Source organism: Plectropomus leopardus, chromosome 15, assembly GCF_008729295.1.
Source record: "Plectropomus leopardus isolate mb chromosome 15, YSFRI_Pleo_2.0, whole genome shotgun sequence".
NCBI lineage: Eukaryota > Metazoa > Chordata > Actinopteri > Perciformes > Serranidae > Plectropomus > Plectropomus leopardus.
Window position 1 is genome coordinate 23,430,536 of NC_056477.1, and position 27,637 is coordinate 23,458,172.

Sequence of the window (27,637 nt, forward strand, 5' to 3'; positions counted from 1 at the left end):
CATGCGGAGGCTTAGTGAATAATCTCTCAGTGGTTATACTCCTCATGCTTACACTTACAACATCTGGCTCTGCAATGTAGTCTTACACTTTATACACCCCCTTTAATGGCCTAAGTGGTGCAGTCCGCTGTGTAATACCCTATTCATCACTCACCAATCTGACCCCCCAGCCTCTTTTTTCTCCCGTCTCCCCCTCCCCTCTCCTCCTCTTTCTCCTCTTCTCTCCACATCTCTTTATAAAGCTAATGAGACTGAAGTTGGGCCCCTCTTCACAGGGAGAGCGAGAGAGAGCAAAGGAGGACACACAGGGCAAGAGAGTGAGAGACTGTGAGAGTGTGTGTATCTGTGCGTACCTGAGTGCATGTACATGTGCTTGAGTGCCTTGAGTGTGTGTCTCTGTGTGCGATTGAATATGCACTTTGTAGGCACCTCCACAGGGTTTGACACATCCACAGAGGAACGGGGTGTGACATGGAGTCAGCCTCATCCAGTGCCAGCAGCTCTGAGCCTCTCTGGATTCAGAAGTCAGTCTTATGACATGGCCCATTCACCAGCAGCCCAGCATGCTCTACTATTTATCTGTGTACGCTGTGGAGCCATGCTGTCTGCGCTGGGTTTGGGTTTTTGGTTGCTTCTGGCACTTTGCCTTTCTCGGAGAGAGAGAGAGAGAGAGAGAAGTCCTGCCATTACAGACTTACTGCCAAGCTATGTTGGGGTTGTTGTGGCAACAAGACACTGGGCACCATTGGATGTGTGGTAAATGAGGGAAAAAAATACAGATTTGTCCATCTGTTTGTAGAAACCATTGAATCAGTAAAAATGTTTTTTTCCTATCATGGGACTTTCAGGGGAGAAACCCAGTACAGAGCTCATAAAACTAAGCAACAGACTCACTGGTTGCTAAATCCAAAGACTCAGTTTTTACAAAATGATATGCGTATTTTTGCAATCTCCATTTTTAGACTGCAAAATGAAAAAACAAAATCTTAACTTTGAAGTGGTACCAGTTGTAAATGGAGGTTTATGCTATTGCTCCACCTTGTGTGTAACAGAATGGTTTTTGTTTTATATTTTTGATCTCCTCTGTCTCCTAGAAATTAGCTTATATACAAGTAATTTAATACAGCAAAAATGTTTATCAGGGAAAGATAATGCAGAGCAAATTGCATTTCCTATTACCATAAAGACAAAATGTTGCTAATAGGAATTAATTTTTTAAGTCATGATTAATCATAGAATTTTAATAGTTAATCATGATTAGTCATATTTTTTAATCATGTTTTTTTAAATTAAATTATTTTTCATTACAAAACAGTTATGAAGTCCATATTGACAAGGTAAAGCAGTTCTTCCCCAAATTGTCTTGATTAGGAATGAAATGACAGCAAAAAAAACTGCATAGGACTAGCACAAAGTGGGTATGTCTGTGAAGGGGAGACTCACGGAATAGAATCCATTTTCATTCAGAAATCTTGAGGTCAGAGGTCAAGGGAACCCTGTGAAGTGACCATGGTGTTTTTCCATCACCAAACTTTAGCCTAACTTTAGAGGTTATCCCCCCCCCCCCCCCCCCCCCCCCCCCCCCCCTTACTGAGAGGCTAGCATGACCAAAGTGCACTTGTTGCCCAAACCAAAGACAAGGGTCTGGATGTGAACCAGAAATTCAAGTCAAGGTCCTTCAAAAACATAATCCAGGCAGAGATGATGTGCTACAGCAGCACAATTAAGAAAGAAGTTTCTAGTAGACAGAGTTGCATAGATTTGGTTGTGTTTGGTGTCCTCTTGAAGATAATGTATGTATCAGCAGTTAAGACGGACTTTCTGCTTGTGTGTGTCTGAACAGGTCCAAGCTACAGATGCAGACCAGGGGGAGAATGGCCGAGTTCTGTACAGGATCCTCACTGGTGAGTGCTGCTGTACTTTGATTTTCCTCCCAGACTGACTTCACACATGGCATCCTTTGTCACAAACAAATTGACTAAATGCACCAGATTGAATCATTAATTTGAAAGTGTTGTTCATCCAGTCTTTTTCCCAGTGGATGCAAACAAGATCTCAAGGAAAAGTTTCAAGAATTTTAGTGATTCAAACTTTTAAGGCAAATTTTGCCGATGGGCTAGTATGATAATTCCTCTCATTTCCAATGAAGTTCCTCTTGGCTGGAAGCAGTCAGCGTGTATAAGACAGATCGTGCGACAGTGAAAATAACAGTAATGACAGGATCTTTAAACAAGTTAATTTGCATTGGAAGTCTCTTAAATTATCTCACCAAATTGGTAGACTAGAATTAAATGTTTTGATAAAAAAAAAAGTGCATTTCTGTAAAACTCTCTTTCTGGCTCACTTTCCCTTTCTCTCCCTCTGTCTCCGTGTGTGTGTGTGTGTGTATGTTTGCTCGTGTTTGTGAATGAATGCATGCAGGCAACAGCAACAATCTGTTCAGCATAGACAGACAGACCGGGCTGGTAACAAGAGGCCTCAGGGCACTGGACAGAGAAACCAGCAGCTCGCATGTGTTGGAGGTGGAGGCCTACAACAGTGACGAGGGCAGCATGAGGAGCTCTGTGAGGGTGAGGAAGAGGAGGGTAGCTGAAGGGGAATAGGGAAGATGCTGTAACATGTTCAAGTTTCATCCTACTGCTTAATGCTAAATGTGTAGCATAACACAAGTAGAATTATTTTATTCTTTTTTATTGTAGAGCTTGAGGATTTATAGCTTTAAAAGGACAGTATGTTAAGAGTTTAAAAATGGACAACTTTGTCACACCCTCATGATATATTTTGTGTACAAATGTGGACTTCAGAGGATCAAGCCTCTTTAAGTGGGATGCAGATATGTCATCTTAATGTCTGTGGTCTCATAATCAAGTGCTGGTGCTTCACAAGAGGATAATTGGGCAGATTTAGGTCCTTTTTGCCTCTACAGACAATTGCGGGGGTGTTCCCAATTCAAGGCTGGCCAAATAATAGTGAAGTATGAGAGGGCTTTACAGACATAATCTTAATGTTACCAAATGGATCTCCCAGTGATCAAATCCTAAATATCATAAGTTTGATATTTACAACTTGAAATCATGTTATTTGAAAGAAACAGAGATGGAATATTGAGCAGAAATCCACAATAGCCAATGAGAGCGAGCTGACCGAGAAGTGCGACTAACCAGATGTTGTGTACTTACGTAAAACCGAGGGGTTATCTCCTGGTCTGAAGCCAGTATGGAAGTGTTTAAAAACCTGCATTTCAAATAATGGCCAGTAGGGGGCGACTCCACTGGTTGCAAAAAAAGTAAGTGGGGTTTCATAGGTGTATATGTGAAAAAAACACTACTCACTTGATTTCTTCTTCGGTAAACATTTTCCCAATGAGTTCATGGTCTCAGCTTCTAGTTTCAAGTCTTGTTTAATGTAGATTGGTGTTCATTTCGTAAATTACATTCCAATTTAGAATAAAAAAAAGATAAAGCAGGGTATACCCTAGGGTTTGGCTATCCAGTTGCTGGCAGGGTGGATTCCTTGGATTCTCAGTCAGATCCACCCCTTTGCTCCTCCGCTGCTCCACACCCTCATCCAAATGTGGTCACTTCTGGCTCCAAAACAATGGTGACGGCCCAAATGCTAAGCTTGAGGCTTCAAAATAGTACACATAACCACTATGGTGTCACAAACCAAAGGGTGAAATGTGGTTAGATCTTTTACACAATCTATGTAGAACACAATGTTGTTCATACTACTTAGCATAAGTAGCTTGCATAAGCCCTATTATTAACTTTTTTAACTCACTTCAAATTTATGCTGCAAAATGTTAAAGATATGCTGGTTAGTCTTCTCAGCTATCATTTACTTCATACACAGTTTTTTGTCTCTTTTTTGTTTTGTTTTTTTTATACAAAAAAATGGCACATACATTTGCATCTAGCTGACGATCATAGTCTGCATCCATGTTTGTTTTTTATCTGAAGTCACGTTTGATCATGTGACTTTTCCCAAGTTGCTGGGATCACCAGTTTGAAATTGTTAAGTATGAGTGTGCAGTCCTGCATCTTGAATAATCATCTGGTCAGTGTGTTCTTATGATTAAAATATAAAAAAAAGTGGTTAAATTTGACATAATGTCTTTGCTGCCCTACGTTTTTAAAATCAGTTAAGATCTGAAAGTGTTCTAGAGTGCACCAGGCAAAATAGATTAAAAAAAATTCAAGCCCCTTTCCTAAAGAGTAAAAGCTGTCCTCAAAGATGATATATGTAGTTGATGTGCCGCAAACGTCTTCCCCTGCAGGTGATCATATATGTGGACGATGCCAATGACGAGGTGCCAGTGTTCACCCAACAACAATACAACCGTTTGGGCCTAAGGGAGACCGCTGGCGTTGGCACCTCTGTGATTGTGGTGCGTGCCACAGACCCTGACAGCGGTGAGTCCAGTCTCAGATCTATCACAATCATGCACAGGAGCAGACTTTGACGTCAGTTCTTGTTGTTTAGTATCGGGTTGTTATCCTCACACTATAAAACAGAAAGAGACATTTTGCTGACTGTGGCTTTAAACTTCCCACTTCTGCTTTGCAGACGTGGCACAAGATGTTTGCAGGTCACTAACCCTGACACTAGTGGGTGCCACTCCAAAAGGGAATATCAAACCTCTTAACAACATTTTTACCATGTTATATCACAAGGACACAAACAGAAAAAATTGCAATAACTGGAACTGGGATTTAAAACTTTACTTCTGCTCCACAGTACAGACTTCCTCTATTCACTTCCCGTGGTGTAAAGTGTTTCCTGGACACCTTATGACGCATCGGGTGCTGTGACATAAATTTTCCAAAACTTTAGAGCAGGCCTGAAGCTATAATAAACTCTGCAACAGAACAGTGTGGACAGTGTTAAATAATACACAGAAAGGAGGGTGCTGTTTTCATGTTGTAACTATAGCAACATTGTTATAAGGTTTCCAAGTTACAGTAATTATCCTAGTAACTATTTTAAGCTCTTAAAGTTTGTTATTGTAAATTTTTCTGTACCAACCATCCCTCTTCCTCCTACTAAGGTGATGGTGGAGCCGTCGCTTATGCCCTTGTGTCCGGTTCAGACCGCAAATTCGAGGTGGATGTGAGCACTGGCCTGGTAACCACAGTGGACTACCTGGACTACGAGACCAAGACCACCTATCTGATGAACATCTCGGCCACTGACCAGGCTCCACCTTTCCACCAAGGCTTCTGCACTGTCTACGTCACGCTACTTAATGAGCTGGACGAGGCCGTGGCCTTCTTCTCCGCCGGTTACGAGGCTTCGCTCCGTGAGAACATCGCCACTGGGACGGAGGTGGTCCAGGTGCAGGCCCAGTCAGCTGACAACTTGAATCAGTTGACTTACCGCTTCGACCCTGATACGTCGCCCGCAGCTCTGGCCCTCTTCAAGATAGACAGCGTCACGGTGAGAAGGGGCGCAGTGGGAAAAGGTCACCGGCGATATGAACACTATGTACATATGTCTCTTTTTTTGTACACTTCAAAGACGACACCCACCCTCTGTCAAATGTGCATCATCCCTTTACCGCAGTGATTCAATAACACCTCGTCCTCTGTGATTTAAGCTTGTTGCTGCATGACTGTACGCTGATCAAAGAGCTTGTTTGCTTTGAAGTCATTTGATTCCTTTGATAGATGGGAAATGGGGATTTTTTTTCTGTTGATTTTTATGATACTTGTTAGTGTCTGTCCTTGTCACATTTGTATCTTGTGTGGAGTCTTTATGAAAGCAGAGATGTATGCTGAAGTGTGTGATGTTTCAGGGTCGTATCACAGTGACAGGCTTGCTGGACAGAGAGATGGGGGACATGTACACCTTGACTGTGGTAGCTGATGATGGAGGACCTAAAAGGGACTCCACTGTGGTATGCTCCATTCTGAATTGTCTTATTTTATCTTGTTTTTTTGTGTTCAATATGTAGTTTATTACAGCATGTGTCATGTCTATTCTGTTGTAGAAAACCTAATGGCATTCTTCTTTTATTCATTGCATCTCTCATTGGAAGTGCAGAAGGTAAGCCTCACTGTTCTTTTACGTTAGTCAGAGTATGGTAAGCAATATGAAATGTAATTATTATCTGCAGTGTGTTGTCTTTTTAGGTTCTGATTATTTGAGTAGACTCAAAGGTAAGTATTTCATTGATTTGGCAAATTGTGGAGCTTATATTTGATCACACCATTTGACAGGTTTCAATTACCATTCTGGATGAGAATGACAACAGTCCGGAGTTTGACATCACATCTGATACTTCAGTGGACATCCCAGAGAACACACCCATGGGGAAAAAAGTGGCAGTTGTGCTGGGAAGGGACAGAGACTCTGGATTAAATGGACTGGTGAGGATAATGAAGAAAGCTGGAAATACATGGAGACGGACATATTAAAAAAATCTCCAATTAATATAAAAAGATCTCATGTGGCACTTGAACATCAATCAATATTTATCCAGATAATGTTGCAGAGTTAAGCCGAGCACAGACCAGAGAAATGCAACAAAACAAAACCATTTTAGAACATTGGAAGGAAAAGTTACAGTGGTGTGAAGTAGCCAGTCTCGGCTCAATTTAGGCCGACTGATGGTGTCATCTGTGACTCAGCTTGCCAACTCAAGTGGTTTTAGAACATAAGGGACATCATATGTTTCAACAGCCAATCAGCTTGTAGATGAGACAGCTGATCGAGTCAATTACAAACTGTCAGCAGACGGTGCGTTTGCTTGCTGTGGCATTCTCTGACAGCCCTCAGTCACGGCCACACCCATGTTTGTCACATTTATGTCTCCGTGGCTGCTGACATGTACATCATTCTTCATTCTCCTGGTGTGTCGGTTTTGGACTGAGGGTCATACACACATACTCAAAAAAACCCAAATACTCTTCAGTTGTTGCTTGTACCTAAAAAGCCGCACATTCGAACGAAATACAGCGAGTCGTTGCTCTTCTAGTTGCATTGGTGAAAACTGGTAGTTTTTCAGAATGCTGCAGACCAACACATTGCAAGTAGTTACAAGTTTGAGCTCCTCTTAAATCTCTTGTCTGAACTGAGCTTAAACTTTATTACTGCAATTACAAGAGACCATTACAGAGAAGACCGGCTTTAACAACACGTTTTACCTTGTGGTTGAAAGGAAATCTTCTACACTGCTTTACAGTTCTAAACAACATGACTTTTCAGCACAAAACATAAACATGTTTCTCTGGTGGAAATTACACTAAATTTCAAAATGGGGAATGAAAGAGAGATTACCAGGATCAGAATCAGCTATATTGGTCAAGTATGTTAACGTATACAAGGAATTTGACTCCAGTTTGTGCTGGCTCTCAGTGTACTCACACACAGTTCCAAGAACAGTTTTCTAGAAGATAAGCACCACATTTTTCTTCTTACTATTTCCCACAATACATGCTGGAGACTGCTGAAACAACAGCATGAGATCTGATTTACTCCATGGGGTGCCCTGTTGCACTCCCCATGTATTTTTTGGCATATTCTATGATTCATTTAAGATTTAAAACCTGCACAGACAAATGCAACTATTAAACTATTTATACATTTCTGACTTAACCTAAGCTGTTGTTAACGTGATTTTTTCTTCTTTTTTTTTCTTTCACTGTCTTTCCATTTCTCCCACTTTCTCTTCATCTCTCTCTGACTCCTTACTCTCTCCCAGGTCAACTTCACTCTGGTGGCAGGCAACATGGAGGATGTGTTCCAGATCAAAACAGTGAACCACACGTATGGGGAGGTTTACGTTAATGCTCCTCTGGATAGAGAGTCAGTGGACCGCTACCTACTGAAGGTCAGGCACCATTTTACATGTAGTCATGACATCTTTCACTACAAATCTATATGGCCATGTAGACATTTTACAATTATGCTGCAGCCTTGACTTGCTGTATACTGTCAGCCTAAATGTGAACTGATTCCTTGTTACGCTTGATTCGTCTAAAAATAAACGGACTGTTTTTGACACCATACTCAGTTGTGGACGTTACAAATGCTGTGTGACCATTTTATTAGATTTTGAACTGATCTGATCAGATCGAAATATTATGTCAACCTCAGATGTCAGTGTTTTCACCTCAGATAAAGCACAAAACACAAGAGTGCACAGAAGTACCAACACTGAATGAAGCACAGAAGAAGACATGCACATACTTAATCTTTTTCCTTTAAGTATTTATGACAACTGTCCAAATACACGGTCAGACTTACTAGTATCCACCACTGCATGGGTGTGTTGCCACAGGTGCGTGCCATTGACAATGGCTCACCTCCTAGACACACAGACCTCTCCCTCACCATCAACATCCTGGACGTCAATGACAACCCGCCTGTTATTGAAAGCCAGCGGGGCTACAACGTCAGCATAAGTGAGGTAGGAATGCAAATCACATGGAGCATGATGTTAATTTTGGCTTTGAATGTGCATGTGTGTAAATTTGCATTTGATGCTGAACAATGTCAAGTACTTTTATAACTGATGATTTTCAGTTTTCACAAGTTTGTGTTTTTCTACTGTAGACAATCAATTATGCTTCTTTTATGATGTAAATTGTAGAATGTAGGAGGAGGTACATCAGTGCTCCGCGTGGTAGCTACTGACCAAGACATCGGTCCCAACGCCATGCTGTTTTACTACATCACTGCTGGAAACCAGGACCTGACCTTTCGCATGGATCGTGTGACCGGAGAGATGGTGACACGGCCAGCCCCTCCTGACCGAGAGCGCCAGCAACAGTACCGACTTACTGTCACTGTGGAAGATGACGGCACGCCACCTCTGTCGGTAAGATACAAGCAACAGCAGCCACAACAAGGACAACATATAACATATACACATATATAAGACAAAGACATATAAGACAAAGTACAAAAAAAGTGCTTCTCGTCTAATATTAACCCTTTGAAGCCTGAGCAAATAGGCTTGATTACTTTCAAAAGCATTGTAAGAATGCAATTAGTGGCTACAGAAGGAATGTTCCAAAAATTGTCAAGAAATGAATAAAAAGTTAACAGGAAATTACCTGAAAATATGCACGTACAAAGAAACAAACAAACAAATGTTTAAAACAAAAACAAGAAATATACTTAAAATGCTAATAACAAAAAAAAATTATGTAACAAAAGTTTAAATATATAATTATAAGAATTATAGCTAACAACACATTATACAGCTAATTTTTAGGTCATTATTTATTTGGCAATTTACGGGACATTTCTTGTTTAGTTGCTCATGATGTTTTTTCAAGTGTTTTCAAAAGGAACTGATGTTGATCCTGGTGTTAACGGGTCAAATTCCCAAAAAATTGTTGTTAAATCAAGTAACATTATTACATTCAGGCTACATATTACCATGAAAAACAGAACAGAACTGCACGATTATGCGGTAACCTCCACAAAGTAGTATAAATCTAATCTGATCTGTTCATGGTGATTTGAAGTTGGCAGAGAGTGGTCACTGGGGGGGTTCTACATCTCATCCTGTTACAGAGCCCTCCTTTGGTCAGTGGTTGTACTACAAACTTAATGATGTAGTTATAGGGGGGGGTCCTGGCTGTCTGCTTGCCTCATTTATACCATCTTTAAGTTGAGATAAAGTACAAATCAGATGTGAAACATCAAACAATACGGCCTGTCTTCTCATAGCCTGCACAGCAGGTTACATACAGTGGTTGGTTTAAGACACAGGAAACACCTTAGTTTGTAAACAGGAAAGCCACAAGTCTTATTTCCAAAAAGAGGAAGGTGAGAGCTGTTGCTTTTCCTGTCTGTAACATTTAAAAGGCTTTTAAAAATGGGTTTATTGCACAGAGTTTTGTACTGTATGTGTCACATGTGCACGCATTGCCATGTGACAGTTGTGTGAGTTGCTGTACTGTATATAGCCTGCATTTTTACTTTAAATTTTGCTTGTCTTGGTCACAGTGACATATGGGCTGTACAAACCTAGAATAGTGTAGATCCTCCATTAAAATAGATAATGTAAGACTGAAAAAAGAACTGCACAGAGGAAATGGCCAGCAACGGGCATCCCCTCCCCCCCATCTAGCTCTCTGTCTACTCTCATAAAACAAGATACAAAGATTGTTTTATCAGTTTCTGTCTTCAATGCCAGTCTCCCTCTGGTGTGCACCATCTTAGAGGCACACAAGTGGAACAACCTTGTTCCGACTGTAATGGCTCCCTTGGCAGCAAGTGCAGCACGTCCTTGTGTAGTGATGGTTTTGGAGACTTGCCATTTAAAAGGAACAGTGATTTCAAAGAGTAGACACATGGCTTAAGGTTTAAGAGCATTACTTTATTATACACGCTACAACCAAGATGATTTTAAGGCAATATACAGAACAAAAATGCTCCATGTCTATGTTAAGCTGTAATAGTATAAAACACACATACAGATGCAAATCCAAATCCAAATATGCACACACACATCTAAACCATACCAAAAAAATATATTTGAAACTGTAACACCAAATTTAAACACACACACACACACACACACACACACACACACACACACACAGGCACACTTGAAAACTCAAATACTCAAATCTTAATAAAGGAAAAAACATAATAAGAAATAACATAATACCCTGTCCTATTTACCTGCAACACGTCACTTAGAGATGATTTCCGCTGAGCACCTGCTGTGCATATTTTACCTCGATGCAAAAAACCACTTGTGGTTTCTCACAATCACACACAGACGACTGAGAGTAACAGTAAGGCTCAAACCATTTGCAATCACTTCTTGTTTCTCTCCATCAACCTTGATATGATTTGGTCAACTTTCTCCACAAAAAAGTATTTACTTATTAACATCCCATTGCTCATACCAAAACTAGGAATAAACACTTGTATACACATCCTAACAATAAAATCAAGACATGAAAACAGAACAAAAATGTTTCAGAAAACAGTGTTGAGATGGCAGTGTTTAGTCTGCACTTTTATGAAGCGTATTTAAAGAATCCGTTAAGATACATTCAAAAGAAAATGAGTCATCATTTTGTTCCTGAAATGAAACTGTACATTAACTATTATCAAAAATAATAAGCAGTTGTTTGATTGCCTTTTTTTTAATTAATACTTTCAGCACTTAATATATTTAGGGCCACTGTGAAGTGCTGCTTTTCTGAGAGTAGAGGAAGGAAGGTGAGTATTTGGAGCAGCACAGCTGACAGTAACTGAGGTAGCAAAGAGGGAAGAGAAAAGAAGTCAAGAGGCCAAGTGGAAATGATACAGAGGAACAGTGTAATGCCAAAAGATGAATCACTCTCAAGTTGAACAAGAATACTGAGACTACTGAGGATTGAGACTCTTTTGTTATGGAGCTGTTAGAGCACTTTATTACAATGAGAGGGATGAGAGAGAGCCAGCCTGGTTGAGTTCAAAAAACGGTCCATTGTAGACTTTTAGTGTCAGTCCATTTTATGTTCCCACTGACTTATCACAGCTGAAGTGGGATGTGTGAACGTGATGTCACATGGACTGACAGATGTGTTTTTTTACTGGACAGTTTTGGTGATTGTCATCTTTCATTATCAGCACTAAATGAACGAGCAAGTGAAAATCAAAACCAAGTTTGCTCTGACGGTGACTGTGAGTGATAAAGAATATGTATCACGGATTGTTTCTGTCACAGTTTGGCTTGCAATGAAGAGCGCAAGCAACACACAACTTCTGTCTAAACCCCTTTCAATTTCTGATGTGTTATATCCCTGCACTACCATGCTGACACAGTATAAACCAATGATCTTTTGTTTTTATAAAAGGGAGATTGTTTCTATGACCAAAGGTCAGCAAATGGATCATGTCAATTTAATTAGGTTTTAGGAAATCATTGTCATACGTTTTCTGTCATCTACGGTTGGTTTTCTCTGCATCACACCAAAAATGGACTGCATCAGAGTTAGACTGGAAGTGGACAGAAACCAGGTGGTCCACGCCAGGGTTTGAATTACAGTGTACCTGTATACCAGCCCAAATGAATCAAAACAAGTAAAGGCAGTTGGTTGTTTTGATTTGCACCAAACAAGTAAGGTGTGTGAAACCAGCCCTTGAGTCCACAGAAACAGGTCATCACTCAACATATCACCTCTGCACACAGCGGGATCCACACCCTCGACATAAGCAGTGGATACCTGTTGGTACACCCGTCATTCTCAGTGTGTAGATCAAGAATCACACACAGACCCAACCCCGCCACAACACAAGTGCACACAAGCTTAAAGTTTGCTTTTGGCCTCCAGCTGTTGTTGCAGGCGGAAATAGTTTTTGAATAAAAACATGCAGTGCGTTCCCTCCTGCGGTCCAGACAATATACAGACGACAATCCCAGCAGAGGTTATTGTGAGACAGCTGATGAGGGCAACAGCGCTCTGGAGGCAGCAAGAAGAGGAAGAGAGTTGCAAGACTGTTTCCAAGTCAGCAGTTATAGCGGTGAACAAGGTTCCAACCCCGTTTAAACCTGCATGAAGTCTGGAGATTCAAGAATGGTGTCTGGAAAAGAGAAAAAAGACAGTCAGTGAGAGTAAAGATAAGAAAGCAAGTAATCTACATGTGTCCACATGCACAAATGCACATTTTCTGCTGACATATGGAAATTTAGATCTGAGGGAGTTTACACGCTCAAAATTACACTTCCTGCCCAAAATGCGGACAGATCTTGTCAAAAGAGATGTGACAGCAATTCTTTTTCCAAACCTCCTACTCCATAGAACAGTACAAGCACACAGAGAGACTGATAGATTTCTCAGAATCAGATGTGTTTAGCTGTAAACCCATAAAAAAGCAGAACAAAAAGGCCTCAAGTCAGAGTTGCGACATGTTGAAGATAAGAGGGAACTGCTGCTAGATAATTCCGCTCAGTTTAAGGTCAGCGGACCAAAAAAAAGATGAACAGGGAAGCTGATGTGCGGCTTTTATCCATGTAACACGAAACCACGGACAAAAAGGCAGATTCTATATTGTGCATAACTTTTGTAGCCCACTGAAGGAAATGAGCTCTGACGGGGAAATCCACTGTGACAAAATGTAAAAGATATCGTTGCTTTTCTTGGATTTGTGATGGTTGCATCAATATTTGTGGCACTCTCTAGAGGAGAAGCATTGCTGTAATCTGAGATGCAACCAAGCATATTCCATCTGTCACTTATTGTAAGCAGAGATTTTCCCGCTAGTGACATTATTTATTACTAGGTTTCCATTTTGGCACATAGGACAAAACTGCAGCATCTCAATTGGGACTCGCTCAGTGTGGGTGGTCCAATTTTATTGGACATGTCAGGTTACACATACTGTATAATGACAATAAACGAGCTCCAGTAAGTGCTTCTGATACTTGTTCAAGGTCATGGGAATAATATGTGTGATGGCTTTGGGTGGATTTTCAGTACGTCTGCTTCTGTCCTTTTCCCCTGTACCATCATAGACCGTGCTGTCAGGAAATGGGGCAATCCACCTCAGTATGCCTGGAATGTCTGCACAGGTGCCCCGGGAATCGGTGGAAAAACACTCAGGATTGAACCCCTTCACCGTAACTAATGTTTCAGTATTATTTCAAGTCGAGTCGTAGAGAACGGCTGAAGGGGCCATTAGTGTTAAATGAGAGTGCTGATGGGTGGAGAATGACTTGCGAGGGAGGTAAGAGAAGAATTCAGAGGATGGCAGCATAAGGAAGTGGTTTCAGTCATACGGGGGAGAGAAATTAAACTCCTCCGCGCAGAATATTTTTTAGTCACATCAACCCAGCTGTTTCTAAGTGTGAGCGTGCAATTTTGCACGAAAAGAATGTAAGCATCCTTCCGCCAACACTTCCACCACACGCAGGATATTTCAGCAGAAGCACGCAAAGACATGGTTCTTCTGTGATTGCATCAGAGGTTTTTTAGCATATTGACTGTACATTTTGTAATAGATTCCAAGAACTTGTGCAATACAGTTAAGTGCTTCTACTTAAACAGACAGTTCACCCCAACATTAAAACTACATATAGTGCGAAACCAATTCAGTCTATCAATGAGATGTCTGCTTTCTCTTCAGTGTAACAGAACTAGATGACACTAAGCTTGTGGTGCTCATACCGCCAAAAAAAAATAATTTGAAAAACTGAACAGCAATGTGTCTTTCCAGAGATCATGCCCAGGTAACTCAAGATAATCCAGACCTTGTTGTGAGCAGTTTCATGTAGGAATGATTGTCTTCCTACCAAACTACATTTAACAACTGTATCCACCTTGCAAATTTAGGATAGTGAAGGAATGGCCCGCCTTACTTAGACCTACTCTGCCTGTGAACGGCTTATCCTGACATCCTTACCCTACCCCTATCCAATCCCTCTCCTCTTGCTTAAATCTAACTACTACAACCAACAAAGCAAGTGCTAGCCACTCATAGAGAGAGTTGGGCAGGTCATTCTTTCACTATCCTAGGATTAGCAAATATAATGTTACAGTTCAGCTGAGGACGACGCCATTCATTTTTACATTGTAACAAGCGCAAGCCCCTCGTCCATGGGTAGATGCACACTTCCTGATATGGTTGGATGGTATAGTTTGGTATCAAGAAGTTTCTCCATGAAACTGTTCACTACAAGATCTGTGGATTTTCTTCAGTTACCGGGTCATGATTCCTGGAAAGAAACATCGATGTTGAGAAGAGACATTGCTGTTGAGTTTTCAAATCTATTTTTTTGTCTCTATGAGCACTACAAGCCGAGTGCCATCTAATTGAATTATACTCGAGAAACCAGACACCTCAACGGCCCATATCTTCAACACATGGCAAATCACAACAAATCTTGGGGTGGGGGGGACTCTCCCTTTAAGTACAGGCAATTGAGCGTATTGTACAGGTTCTGCAAATCTATCAAAAATTATACAGTCAGTATGCTTAAAAGCTCATTCAAAAAAATTAAAATAAAATTCAGTTGTATTCATACTGAATGTAGTTGATAAGGCATGGCGAACCAGTGGATACAGTGCAACTGAAAGACACCCATTTAGTCATGTAAATGAACTCCCTTTCCCTTCCTTTGCATTATGGTGCTGGTTAGAGCCAAGCTTAATGGCAAGAGCGTTACAAAATGTAGATAAATGTATATTCCAGATTGTGCTGAGTGATTCATTGTGTGTCGCGTTGTTTGATAAGCTTTGGTCACTTTCCTGGTCTTTCTAGCCTTTTTTCAGTATGAATTTCTGATATGTTGCCAAGATGTGTTGTTTTGTGTTTGCGTCCTACCTTCTATTGGAAAGAATACATCCCCGTGTGCAGGAGGAGAAAGGGGGGTTCCTGGCTCAGACAACAGGTGGCGTCCTGTCTCTGAGGGTTGTCTGGTCATGATCTGAGAAACAGTACGGGTCTTAATCTGCGGTGATCCTCCAAGAAACACAGGGTTCTCGTGGCCAAGAGCCTCACTGGAAAAACATACACACACACAAAAAAGGGAAGCATAGTGATGAGACATTGCTGATATGACCCAATAAAGTCTTTCAACACTCGTCCATTTCTCAAGAAGTTTAAAGGCTTTATTTGTCACGTCTAGCAGTAATCAGGGCTTTAATACTCATATGCACTATTAACACTGAACCAAACTGTTTTCAGTTGCCTGTATAGATGCCATAAACTACATGAATAAATGGAGATGCAGTGTCAGCTTGTGCCAGAAAGTAATCGAATTTGGCAGACAACATAAACATACAGAGGCTGCCAATGTTGTGGGCAGAGGCCCTTTTTGTTACACAGTTATTAAGGTTGTGTCTCCAAATTAATGTAGTTATAATTTGTTGATATTTTATAATCTTTATTACAAGGCTTTGCTGAATACTCGATTCTGATTGGTCAAGTGCAGAACTCTACGGTCTGTTATTTCTGAGTAGCAGACTGCTGCTATAACCCTTTGTGATCGTACTGTAGGGCTGCTATGAAGTTCCTTCTTTATGCCTCCTTTGCATTTTTACACAAATCCAAACAATGGCAGCATCATGCAATTCCATTGTGTGGTTTTAGACAGCATGCTGGCATCGCAGAAGCACCCCCCACACACACACACACACACACACACACACTCTGCAATCATACCTTTTATACAGAATGGCAAGGTAGAAAAATGGCCAATATTCCTACCTTGAACAGGCAGTGTAAAAGCGGCTTATGAATAACAGATTGTCACTATGGACACAGTTCCAATCACTGAGGCTTAGCAGAAGCAGTAGAATAATTTCTAAATCAATATTTTGTTTCAAATTATTGATTAATTTAGTAAGTGGTCATGTAATAAGCAGGATAATGTACAGAAAGTGGGTCATTATTGCAAAACGAACCCAGACAGGATGATGCTGGACCAGTCTTGAATCATTTCGCATTTTGCAATACTGACTTGCTGACTGTACATTATTTCTTAGCAAACAAAAGTTCACTATTATCCGCAGAGATGTGACACATTTTGGTCTAATCTGCCTATTGTTTGAGAAATGTTGTGGCCCACACATGGTGGAAAATCCATGTACACAGTATTATTATTCTGAAGAGCAGCTGTGTTTTGAAGCTGGCCTATGAGACCAGCTGCCTGACAGACTGTGGGAAAACTTACCTGTCCATCCTCACCAGCTCCTGTGCACCTGGGAGAGAGGAAACGGGAAATGGGCCATTGTGAATGAATTGAAACAGAGCGGAACACTACAGACAGAGTGTGAATGTGCTTCCCTACTGTGTGAAATACAGTTAATCCTCCTCATGGACAGGAAATAAGTGTCAGACAAAACACTACGGGGAGACATTTATGTTTGACCCATACTGTTTGTGTGTGTGTGTGTGTGTGTGTATGTGTGTGTGTGTCTTTGTGGATATCAGTAATACGTACGTCTGCTCGACTGGGCGTTGTGCCTCTGTCTGTAAACGAGCACCAGAATAAGAGGCAGAGAAAGCAGAGCCAAGATGCAGGCTGCTACAGCCAAGGCCACTGGCACAGAGCCTGGGGAAGCAACAGAGAGACTGTGAGTTAAACAAACAGAATAACTGGCCAGTCATTCATTTGATAGGAAGGCTTGAAAAAGGTGACATACCGCCAGGTGGTGTGGGATCCCAGACAGTGCAATTTTGAGATCCATTTCGCCCTGGAAAGAGAACAAATACATTGTTTCTCACGTACACACAGGATATCACATTGTAGCATTGGTTTGGGTTTCTGCCTGTTAAATGCAACAGTTACAATTTATGCACCATGTTGAGCACGTTGACAACAATGAGCACTCAGACCACATTACTTTTATGACAGAGCAACTTACAAAAACCACTATGATTGATTTAGGTTATCTCACCCTGCCAGTTTATCATACACTAACTTACGACACATTCAAACCTAACAATTTCATGTTCTACCAGGGCTGCCCGTTTAAAATCATGAATTCAAATTATCAGTCAAAGACCCCTCAGACAACTTAGATTAATTCAAGTCAAGCAATAGTTTTGTCCTTTTTTTGCTGTATAGTGTACTATGTACTGTTCAGTGTACTTCTGGGGTCATTCTGGTACCCAGATTTTGCTGCAGAGTGAATGCTCATGACTTTCATGCTACTCTGTTGCGGACATGCTGCTGCAGCACAGAGTAAGAGAGGCTCAGCACGGTAACAAGGCTCTACAATAACATTATCTTCTCTCTAATGTTTAGAGGTAATAAATTTACAGCTCACAGCAACTTAAAACGACCCAGTCTCTGGCATTTGTTTAATATTTAGTGTCAGCAAAAACATGTAGCGCATTAGTGATTCCTCATTAGCAGTGTTAGCTTATTCACTCCATCATGTGAATGCTGCTGTCTCACTGAAAGTCGTGCTGAGCCTGCTGAATTTCTAAAAGATTAAATGAAAACGAAAAACATAATCTAATTGCTGAACTGCTGAATCTGATTTGACTTTCATAATTCTGAGTCAGGTACAGCCCTAGTACTTACGTGGTGTAACTTGGAGAATAACATGGCTGTGGGGTCTCTGCACGAGGGTGCCGTGTTTATGGTCCACCTCGAAGTCCAGGACCATACAGCAGTAGCGACCCTGGTCAGCATGGGTCACATTCTGCAGAACCACCCAGAAGTTCTTCTCTCCAACTCCATACTGCAACCCTAACGGCAAGGTATGGTTGCCATGGGAGTGACCAACCGTAGTATAGCGTGGGCCTGTCCGTCCCATGCAGTGCTGATCGCTGTGGGGAGTGAATAGCCAGCTACGCCTCAAGACATCACTGGAGTGCAAGGCCGCCCCTCTCTGGCCACACACGAGTTTGGCAGTTGCACCTTCAGGACAGACGTAGTACAGGTGGGGGGCTGAAACACTCAATGTGGAGTGAGCGTGGGACATCTCGCCTTTACCTAGAGAGAAAAGACAAGTATGGAAGAATGTGGTGAGACGAACACTTTTATGCCTCAGCATCACCGATAGCCAAGGCCCAAAGAATTTTGTTTACAGGTTGTCTGTCCCATTCTCATGAACATAATTATTTAATTATTTGGTCAAGGTCACTGTGATCTCATCTCTCATTCTTGTGAAAGCGATATCTCAAGAACAGCTCAAGGATATATATTTTTTAAAATTTGGCACAAACATTCCCAACAATGACTGATTGGTGGTCAAAGGTCAAACTCACTGTGACCTTGCATCCATATCATTCTTGTTAACATGTAATCTCAAGGGCACCATCACATGGACTCATGAATGAACTGATTAGATTTTGGTGGTCAAAGGTAACTGTGACCTCCAAAGATACTGAATTGGTGACATCAGTCTTGGGTGTCCACCCTGAATCATGCTGCTTGTATGCTTGTATAGATCCTCTGTGTGAGTTTTTACAGACATGGATGTAAACTCTGAGTGAAACTTGACTGGTTCGAGGAGGCATACAAGATGGCAATTCCAGTTATCAACTTTAAGACAATCCTGCGTCCTTAACTGTGTATTGTCACAAACAAGCTTTACCAAGCAATTGTTTTACATTAGAGATAAAAAAATTTGGGGTTGTGGCTGTGTTCAGAGTTAAAGCGTGCTCATCCTAATGAAGGAGGTGGGATTTTTTTAAAGCAGTAGAAATTAAAGGAAGTGCCCGAGAAGCTCAAACCAGGGAGCAGAAATTCCCTTGATATGTAAAAGATGACAAAAAAAGACAGGGTAAAAATCTTATAAGTCACATGTTTACTTTGATGGCAGCAGCCTCAGCAATTTTTCCATGGCACAAAATTCAGAAGAAAAATACAGAACAAACCTGAAAATTCCAGCTTTCTTTCCATTGCTTAGATACAGGAGATTTAAGTTCTCTAAGGGTATAGTACTGGTATCATAAGAAAGCCTAACATACACAAACAGGAAATCACATTTCTATTCAAATAATGTGGTAGATTAGTGGGATGATGCTTGGTACCACCAGTTGTAACACAAATAACCACAGTACAAAGAAAAAGATGAAAAAAAGCAACTACCAACCTTAACGTGCATTTAAAGTCAAAGTTGGACAATTTCCCAGACCCTATTTCTGCACTCTACATGCGTCCTGGTTTTTATGCATTTTTTGGTCAACACAATTTGTTTCCTGTTCCGTAAATTGGTACTGTGGACAAAGATGGTACATATTCTGCTGGCTAAAGTAAATACACTAACCTCCTGTGGGAGTTTAATTGCCAGTTTCTCTCAGACATTTACAGAGAGATAGTAGCCAATGTATACAACATCTCATGTGACATCAAACTTAAGTGTGGAAATCTGACTGATGTTTTTTGCTCTAATCAGCAATATATACTGTTGCCATTTAAACCTTGCACTGACACAGATTCTCCACATGTACCTTTTACGTATATTCAGGAAACCAAAAAGACAGCTGTGTGATGTTCCTTTACATCTTGCAAAAAAATTTTTTTCCCCATCTTACTCTCGCATACTGCCTTAAACCACATCCTGTTCTGACTTTTTTAGTGCAGCAGAATGCACCAAAAGATGAACTCTTTAATGTGTGCTCTGAATGATTTTTTCATTGCACTAAAATACAAACATACCCCCAGGCTAAGCAGTCTGAAGTCAATCTCTAAACGTTACCTTAAAACAACAATAATAATTTACACAATGCCAACATTACATAGCCATACTGCAGCATCAGTACGCTTAATGAATGACTCCCATATATCCAGCATGTAAAACTACAGGACAACTCTGTCACTCTCTGGCTTTGTCTGCTTAAATAGATCACTAGCATCCTTTGTCTATAACAGATTGTGGTTTAGCATCTAAGAATGCTTAGTGCTGCAAAGGCAACAGGAAGGCTGCATGTGAGTTTGTGAATTACAAGTATGTGTGGGGGTGGACTGCTGCAAAAGTGTGTATTATTGCAGTTGCATCGTGGATCAGAGATTTTGCAGTAAAGGTGTGTGTGTGTGTGTGTGTGTGTGTGTGTGTGTGTGTGTGTGTGTGTGTGTGTGTGTGTGTGTGGAGGGTGACTGGTGGGGACCAGGATTTAAGGAGTGGACTTCCTTCCTGAGTTCATCCCGGCACGCGAACATAGCCCCCACTCCTCCTTCCCTCTGGCTCCTTATTACTTACTAATTTGAAGGGCTACAGCTGCTGCTGTCTTTATGGGCTGATAATTTCAAACAGGCTGTGCCTTTATACACACCCCGATCAGTAATGATGTCACTGCAGGTGTTTTCCATCTGCCGTCAAAGGCAAAACACATGCTGTTACATCACAGATTGGACAGCAGTGTGCTTGAAAATGTAATCCCATAGAGAGCAGTGGAGCAGCAGCTTTGTTTGATTCACTTTTTTTTAAAAGATTATTTTTAGGCATTTTAGCCTTTATTAGATAGGACAGGTTAATAGCGTGAAGGGGGGAGAAAGAGAGGGGAGTACATGCAGCAAAGGGCCTCAGGCGGGAGTCGAGCCTGAGGCAGCAAGGGCACTGCCTTCATACATGGGGTGCCTGCCCCTTGTTTATTTTACTTTTGATTCACTTTTGTTTCAAACATGAGCTAACAACTGGCTGTTTTAATGTACTACCACTGCTTTCCTGAGGGGGCAGCAGATGCAAGTCTTTTTGGGTCAGCCAGACCATAAATAAGGAAGCACATAATTGTTTTACACTAAATGTCTCTGCTGGATAGAAAATACAGTAGCTGACCACCCAGCGACCTTTGACATTTGATTTGCTGAGCATGTTTGTATAGTTGGTGCGTGTGCATCCTGTGGATGTGTCACAGGGTGCGAGGTTCGTGCCGTGTTCCTGTGTGTGCCACTGAACTCTGCAATAGCTATTGTGTGCTAGGAAAAGCAATATGAAGATCAGGGAGGGTGATTTAAGTGAAACTGTTGCCCCAGCGGCTGTTCCGGCCCACTTGGTGGGACAATAGGAGGGGAAGCCTTCTCTTCTCCTGTTTCACACCCTCCCTGCCTTCTTCCCTGCCCTCCTTTTTGGCAACTCTTCCCTGGTTTCCCAAGCCCCATTAACACAAGAGGAGATGGATTTCTGCCAAATGAGGCAAAGTTTTTATTGTAAAATGTGTTTAACCCTTTGAAACCTGGCTTGATTTATTTAAAAAACACAGAAAGAAAGAAATTGGCAATGAAAGAAGAAATTACAAAAAAAAAGAAAACAACGAGGACATGACCTGAAAAAGTGCTTTAAAATCTATAATAATTCTGGAACATCATTTAAATATGTTATTAGTATAATCTTAAATGTAGTTTTCCTGGCTTTTTTTTCCTAGACATTTTTCCCTAGCTTTTAAAATTATTTTTATAACTATACTTATTTCTTGCAATCAATGGGACTTGTTTTACCATGGTGGCTATTGCCTTTTTCCCATGTTTTTGAAAGAAATTGCACCAATATGCTCAGAGCTCAGAAGTTTAAATACTTGTGAAAGACATCTAAAAGCACAAGAAACATTATGTCACTCCAGGTTTCCAAGGGTTAAAAAACATTTAAGTCTAGCTTCTTCCTGATTGAGAGTTAAAATAAGATTGATGCCAGGTTGCCAGGTAGTAAATGCTATTACATCCATCATATATATTTCAAGTATATTACTGATAACACCAGACCTTCCTAAAAAAGTTTGAGGCAGAGAATATAATATGTTTTTAGCATATTCTATGCCAATTGGTTAATGTTACCACAGTGTCAGCACTATCTGAGCTGTCTTGATGTGGTTGCATTTAAGTAAATACTGACAGCAAGCTGTGCCCCGTGTCTGGAACCGACAGGATTTCTTTCACTTGTATACACCAGACATCTGTGTTTTGGCTCTATTATAGAATCTAAGTTTCCTTCTCTGATCTCTGTTCTCAGGATCCTGATAGCCCCTCAGGGCCCAGAAACAGGCCCTCCTTTGTTTAAAGCCTGAATGCCACCTGTCTGAGACATGTTGCCTCTGACAGCTTCCTTACATGCAGACATGCAGCATAGCCTGTGTGAATTAATTAAACATATCTTTGTATCACCCCAAGTTTAACTATTTAAACAGCTTTTCTGAGTATAGTATATTTCTTTCTTCTGTGTGGAAGCGGTGCTGACGCTAACCCCTAACCCAAGCCTCTTTATGCCATGACACACCAAGCTAACAGTTGACTTTCAGTTAAAGTTGGGCCGTGGCACTACTTGCTGCAGTGTGTCCCGCATCGTTGGCCCTTGTCGCCGTTTTTGGCCAAGACACAGCAACGTGAGGCAACACAGCAAGGAGCTAAACAATACATTATCATTACTGTCATGTTATGCCATTTTTACAGTTTGTAAACTGCTGCAATCGCACAGTAGGCCAACAGTGTTGTCACACCCATCACACCTCTTTTGATTCCGCAATGCCGGCATGCAATCTAAAATCACAAACTAGATCAGAGTGATGCTGCCATCATTTGGTTGTTTAAAAAAGCAAAGGAGGTATAGAGAAGGGACTCCTCTACAGGCAATCTGTGTGTATAAAGGGCTTCAGATTACCAAACATACACATGTGGTAGTTCTAGTATGCTTTCACTTGCATGTGTTCTCTATCTGCATGTGTTCTCTATCTGTTTATTTTTAGCCCCCCCCCCCCCAAACACACACACACACACACACACACACATACAACTCAAACTCCACCCTCTTTCACACTTACTGTAATGGTAATGGTTACCCAGCCCATTTCAGGGTGTTAATGAAATCAGCAGGAGGATCCAGATTAACCCCTCCACACACAAACAAAGTGTGAGTTTCAGTTGAAGCATCACAAACAGATGCATTAAGCAACTTTTCAGCAACAGGAAGTGTTAAAATGTGGCACTTCAGGCTCTACCTAGTACTAAGAGGAAGTGGTTAAAGGTCAGTGATGCAGGTCACCATGTTCAGGGATCCATGACACTGGATAGACATTTGCTTCAACATTGAGAGCCACTTTACTATGAACATGTTTGTACAGTGCTATTTAAATAATGTGCACACTCAGTCACAGTCTCAGCCTTCCTCTTCTACTTCCTCTAAATCTACTTCATGCATTTAGCCAAGCAACTAAAGGGTTGTGTAATGACCACTTCATAAACATGACTGCAACATCATTTCTACATTAACCTGGAGCAACAGTGCAGCTGAAATGTCATTTTGAAAGTGAATTGGGGCTTTTTGTATTTTTGAAACAGTGAGCATGCAATTACTACAAAATGGAATGGAAAGATATCACGTTTCTTGTGCTTCATTTATACACCTTTTGCAAGTATTTAAACCTTTGAACCATTAGCAAACTGGTAGAAGGCAACAGACAGCTTAGCAAGAAATGTCCCGCAAATTGCAAGATTTTTTTTTGAGCGGGTGAAACATGTCCATGGAAATATATTTCTGATTATTATAATGAAATATTTAAAATTATTTTTACGGAATTCTTATACATTTTAAGCACCTCTTTTCAAGTCACCCCCCCCCCCATGTTTTCTGTTTGTTTTGTTTGTGTTTGTTTTTTTAAGCATTTCTTTGTTATTTTTCCTGTACTTTTTACCAATTTTATGTTCATTTGTGGGTCATTTCTTCTCAAGTTGCTCATTGCCTTCTTCCCATGTTTTTGAAAAAAATTAAGCCAAATCTCCCAGGTTTCAAAGGGTTAAGGTGCTTACCATACCGTGACTTATTTGTTACATTGTTTCTGTTATGGTTAAATATCTAAGATCTTTACTGTCAATGATGCATAATGAACTTGAACTTTACCAAAGCACATTGGGTTGCTGTTTTTGCTGCTGTGACTAGAAGCTGAGTAAGGCCCTGTCAGTGACAGTCAATGCTGTATCCTTGGGCTGTTCAGAAGGTCATCCTTACTCAAAGTATGAAGGCCACCAGCGTTAGGGGATTTTTTTTTTTTCCATACTTGCTGCATATCACACATCAATGACTAATATTTATCGGACCTTTAAAAAAGTGATACCCAGAAAAATCACAGCATAATGAGTGAGCCCTCCTTCCTCCATTATCTTCTTATCACTCATGCACATGCGGTATGCGCCCACACAACAGCTACAGCTCACTCTTTCTGGCAATGTGTCCCTGGTTAGGCCTCTTCCTGTCAATGAGATTGAACCAGGGAACCATTTTTATGGCTGCATCCTAGTACTGATTATTCTTTTGAGGAGAGGAGATCAATGCATGATACAAGCTCCATCACATCAGGAGAAAGTAGTCGAGACAGAGAGAGAGTGAGCGGTCACATCCTGTGGAGTGCATTGACCATTTTTGTCTGTGCCATTGTCCTTCTTCGGGAGCTACGTGCTTATCATGAGGAAAAGAGGCACTGATTATTGCTGTTTATCTCGAGTCGTGTTTTTGTGTTGGAGAAACCCGTTATTGGCCGTGGCACAAACAGCTGTTTTTGTCATAGATTTGAAGGAAGGAAACTACCAAACAAAGAGGACATTACAGGGCTGAGAGGAGGGCACTATGGAATCCATTGGTTAGACGTTAAACCTTTTTAGTCTTTTATTGGAGCATCTGGGTTTTACAGGCCTGCATAAATAGTTCATATCACAATCTGGGCTATAAAATATACCCGGCTTTAGATTCATTTCCTAACCCTTTGAAACCCGAGCAAATTAGTATGATTTCTTCCAAAAATGGGGCAAAGCAAATGAGCAACTTAAGAAGACATGATCCAAAATGTGCAAAAATGTAGTTAAAAGAGTAACAAGACAATTACCTAAAAATAAGCCAAAATTCAATAACAAACAAGAGAATGACTTTGAATGAATTTATTTGTTTATTTCCTGAAAGACAATTTTAAATAATCAGAGTAATAAATATAGTTTTCTGGACATTCTTCCCCCTTTTTGGATAATTTTCTAACATTACTAATTTAATTCATTGCATTTTTCCTCCATGTTTCTGAAAGAAAACAAACCAATTTGTTTAGGTTTCAAAGGGTGAAATAACTTGTGAAAGTCATCTGAACACATCACATGAAAGCTGATGTCACTCCAGGTTTCAAGGGGTTAATGGACATATTATCTACAAACATTTGAAATGTTAAGTTGCTCTGACAGATATATTTTTTAAAAAATCTAGATTGGTGGAGCCTAAAAGTTCAGTAAACATCACTAGTTGCCTTTGACGGACTTATCGTGTTAGCTTATCTAAAAAGACCAAATTCTGTAGCCGAAAACTGATAACCTCTGCAAGGTTTCCGGGGTGTTTGAAGTGACGCACCCTGCGCCCCGGAGGCAACAGCTGCTTCTCTCCTCCTGCGCCAGTGGCCTGAACTTTAAGCTATGCTAAAGTCTTTTTGGGGGGTGATTACAGCTCCCACGATCACATAGAATTAGTGTAAAAATGCATCCATGACTTATTTCAGTCAGGAGGGAAATTACTGGTCACCTAACTCTCCCTGCGCACTTATGTCATTTCATGTCTTGTGTGCGAAGTTACTTAGACTGCATTTGCATTTTAAGATTCCTCTGTCTAAAAACGTCCAATTTGCGGCTGTATGTTGTAAAGGGTGAGTATAAAGTGGATTTACACTCCTGTATATCCCGCGGGTGGGGCTTTAAAACAGCTTCACACCAGATGTTCTGTGTCAAAACAACGACAGCAGCAGCAGCAGCAAGCGAAGAGTGGAAACTTGAAACTGTGTTCACTCAAAAAACAAACAAACAAAATGTCTGAATTAGTGTCTTAATTAGGTCTAATCAACGGGCATTTGCTATGTGAAGCTGTTTCCGAAAAGCATAAATATGATACAAAAAGAAATGAAAAATAAACGTATGTTAAAATTGCCGTTTACCATAGACGCACCACGATTCACTGTGCGCAGATATTACTGGAATATCAGTATTTTACGCCAACATCTTAATGCACTTTGACACATGTAAGTTTTTTTTTGTTTGTGTTTTTTTAATCTACAGCTTGACAACAAGTTTCATGGTATGGTATAATGGTAGGCTGTAAAATAGACTGAAGTTACGGGCTATATTTTGCCATACAGGCTGTCGCTATACGCGTGATAGCGTCTACGCGTCTTTTGACCCCTTTTGGCACATCAAAGTCCAGTATCAGTTAATAAACTTAGAACCCGTTAAACAAGCTTTTTTTCCGTTATCAATGCTGTAGTTTGTTTTTTTTAATCCGTCCAAATTTACCCACTACAGGCATACCATAACTAACTTTTTTCTCCTGTGTATTTTGACTTTGACGTTTGCTGCTGAAACCAAACATTATTGTTCCCCATCAGTGAATTTAGTCAATGGGTTTGTCCACAAGTCCACACACGCCGGGACATTTGGATGAGCCAGTTAAACCGCTCTGAATGAAAGGGTGCATGTCAGTGTGCTTACCTCCAGCTACGTAAAACAAAACGCAGCAAAACCAAAGCATCGACTTCTTTCCCCAGAGTGATGTCCGACAGGGTAATCCCCACTCCATGGTCTGGCTGTCTGGATGCTGAGCCACAAAAAAAAAAGAAAATGAGTGACTCAAGCTGTCTTCAAGTTACTCTACAAGAAGCTGATGTTAAGCTCTCCTCCTTCACTCTGAAACTAAAGGAACTTTTTCAGCTCTTTCCAAAAACGCAGAGAGGTGGTTGGGAGATCCGTCACTTCGCCACCAAGTTGATTTGATCCTTCTGAACTTTGTAGCGCAAAAACAACGTGATACACAGAAGCAACATGCTCCTCCCCTGCTTCTGCCAGCCCCCCCCCCCCCTCTTCCCCCCCCCCCCTCTCTCCCGCCCTCTCTCCATCCGCCCCACCCACATGAGTGGGCTATAGCAGTGATGAAGCATCAATCACCAACATAAGCTTATTATTAGCACACTGAATCCTCCACCCCACCCCACCCCACACACTTCTAAAAAATAGATCCTGTTAGAGCAGTGATGCTCAATTCATGGCTCCTGGATCAAATAGGGTCTTAGGTGTCCCTAAAACATTTTCTAATTCACAATAAAAAAAACAAAGTGATTAGTTAGTATTCATAAGGTACCAGAGTGCATAAAAATTGCATCAAAATAGAGCTATTTATCGAAAAACTGCCAATGGGGGATCCCTCCACACCCCCCGAATTTAGGTCCTAGCTAAGCCCTTAATGCCCTAAAATCCAAGAAATGTCCTGAAATCTCAGAAATATTC

General features: G+C 40.9%; 2 protein-coding genes across 2 annotated transcripts in view; one reads left to right on the forward strand and one right to left on the reverse strand.

Moving 5' to 3' along the window:
* Positions 1-27,637, forward strand: part of cdh23 (cadherin-related 23) — a 227,593-nt gene that overhangs the window by 144,417 nt on the left and 55,539 nt on the right. Inside the window, exons 27-36 of the mRNA XM_042501637.1 lie at positions 1,844-1,904; positions 2,422-2,570; positions 4,277-4,412; positions 5,048-5,436; positions 5,795-5,896; positions 6,043-6,045; positions 6,219-6,368; positions 7,703-7,831; positions 8,282-8,410; positions 8,594-8,821. Coding sequence (XP_042357571.1) covers positions 1,844-1,904; positions 2,422-2,570; positions 4,277-4,412; positions 5,048-5,436; positions 5,795-5,896; positions 6,043-6,045; positions 6,219-6,368; positions 7,703-7,831; positions 8,282-8,410; positions 8,594-8,821 — 1,476 coding nt within the window. The remainder of the gene's footprint in view (positions 1-1,843; positions 1,905-2,421; positions 2,571-4,276; positions 4,413-5,047; positions 5,437-5,794; positions 5,897-6,042; positions 6,046-6,218; positions 6,369-7,702; positions 7,832-8,281; positions 8,411-8,593; positions 8,822-27,637) is intronic.
* On the reverse strand, positions 10,810-27,146 carry vsir (V-set immunoregulatory receptor). Its single transcript, XM_042501639.1, has 7 exons — positions 26,846-27,146; positions 17,987-18,400; positions 17,100-17,150; positions 16,898-17,008; positions 16,628-16,655; positions 15,277-15,452; positions 10,810-12,537 (listed from the first exon to the last, which is right to left on the reverse strand). Exons 1-7 carry the CDS (start codon positions 26,931-26,933, stop codon positions 12,500-12,502), a joined length of 906 nt encoding a protein of 301 aa, XP_042357573.1. The 5' UTR covers positions 26,934-27,146; the 3' UTR covers positions 10,810-12,499.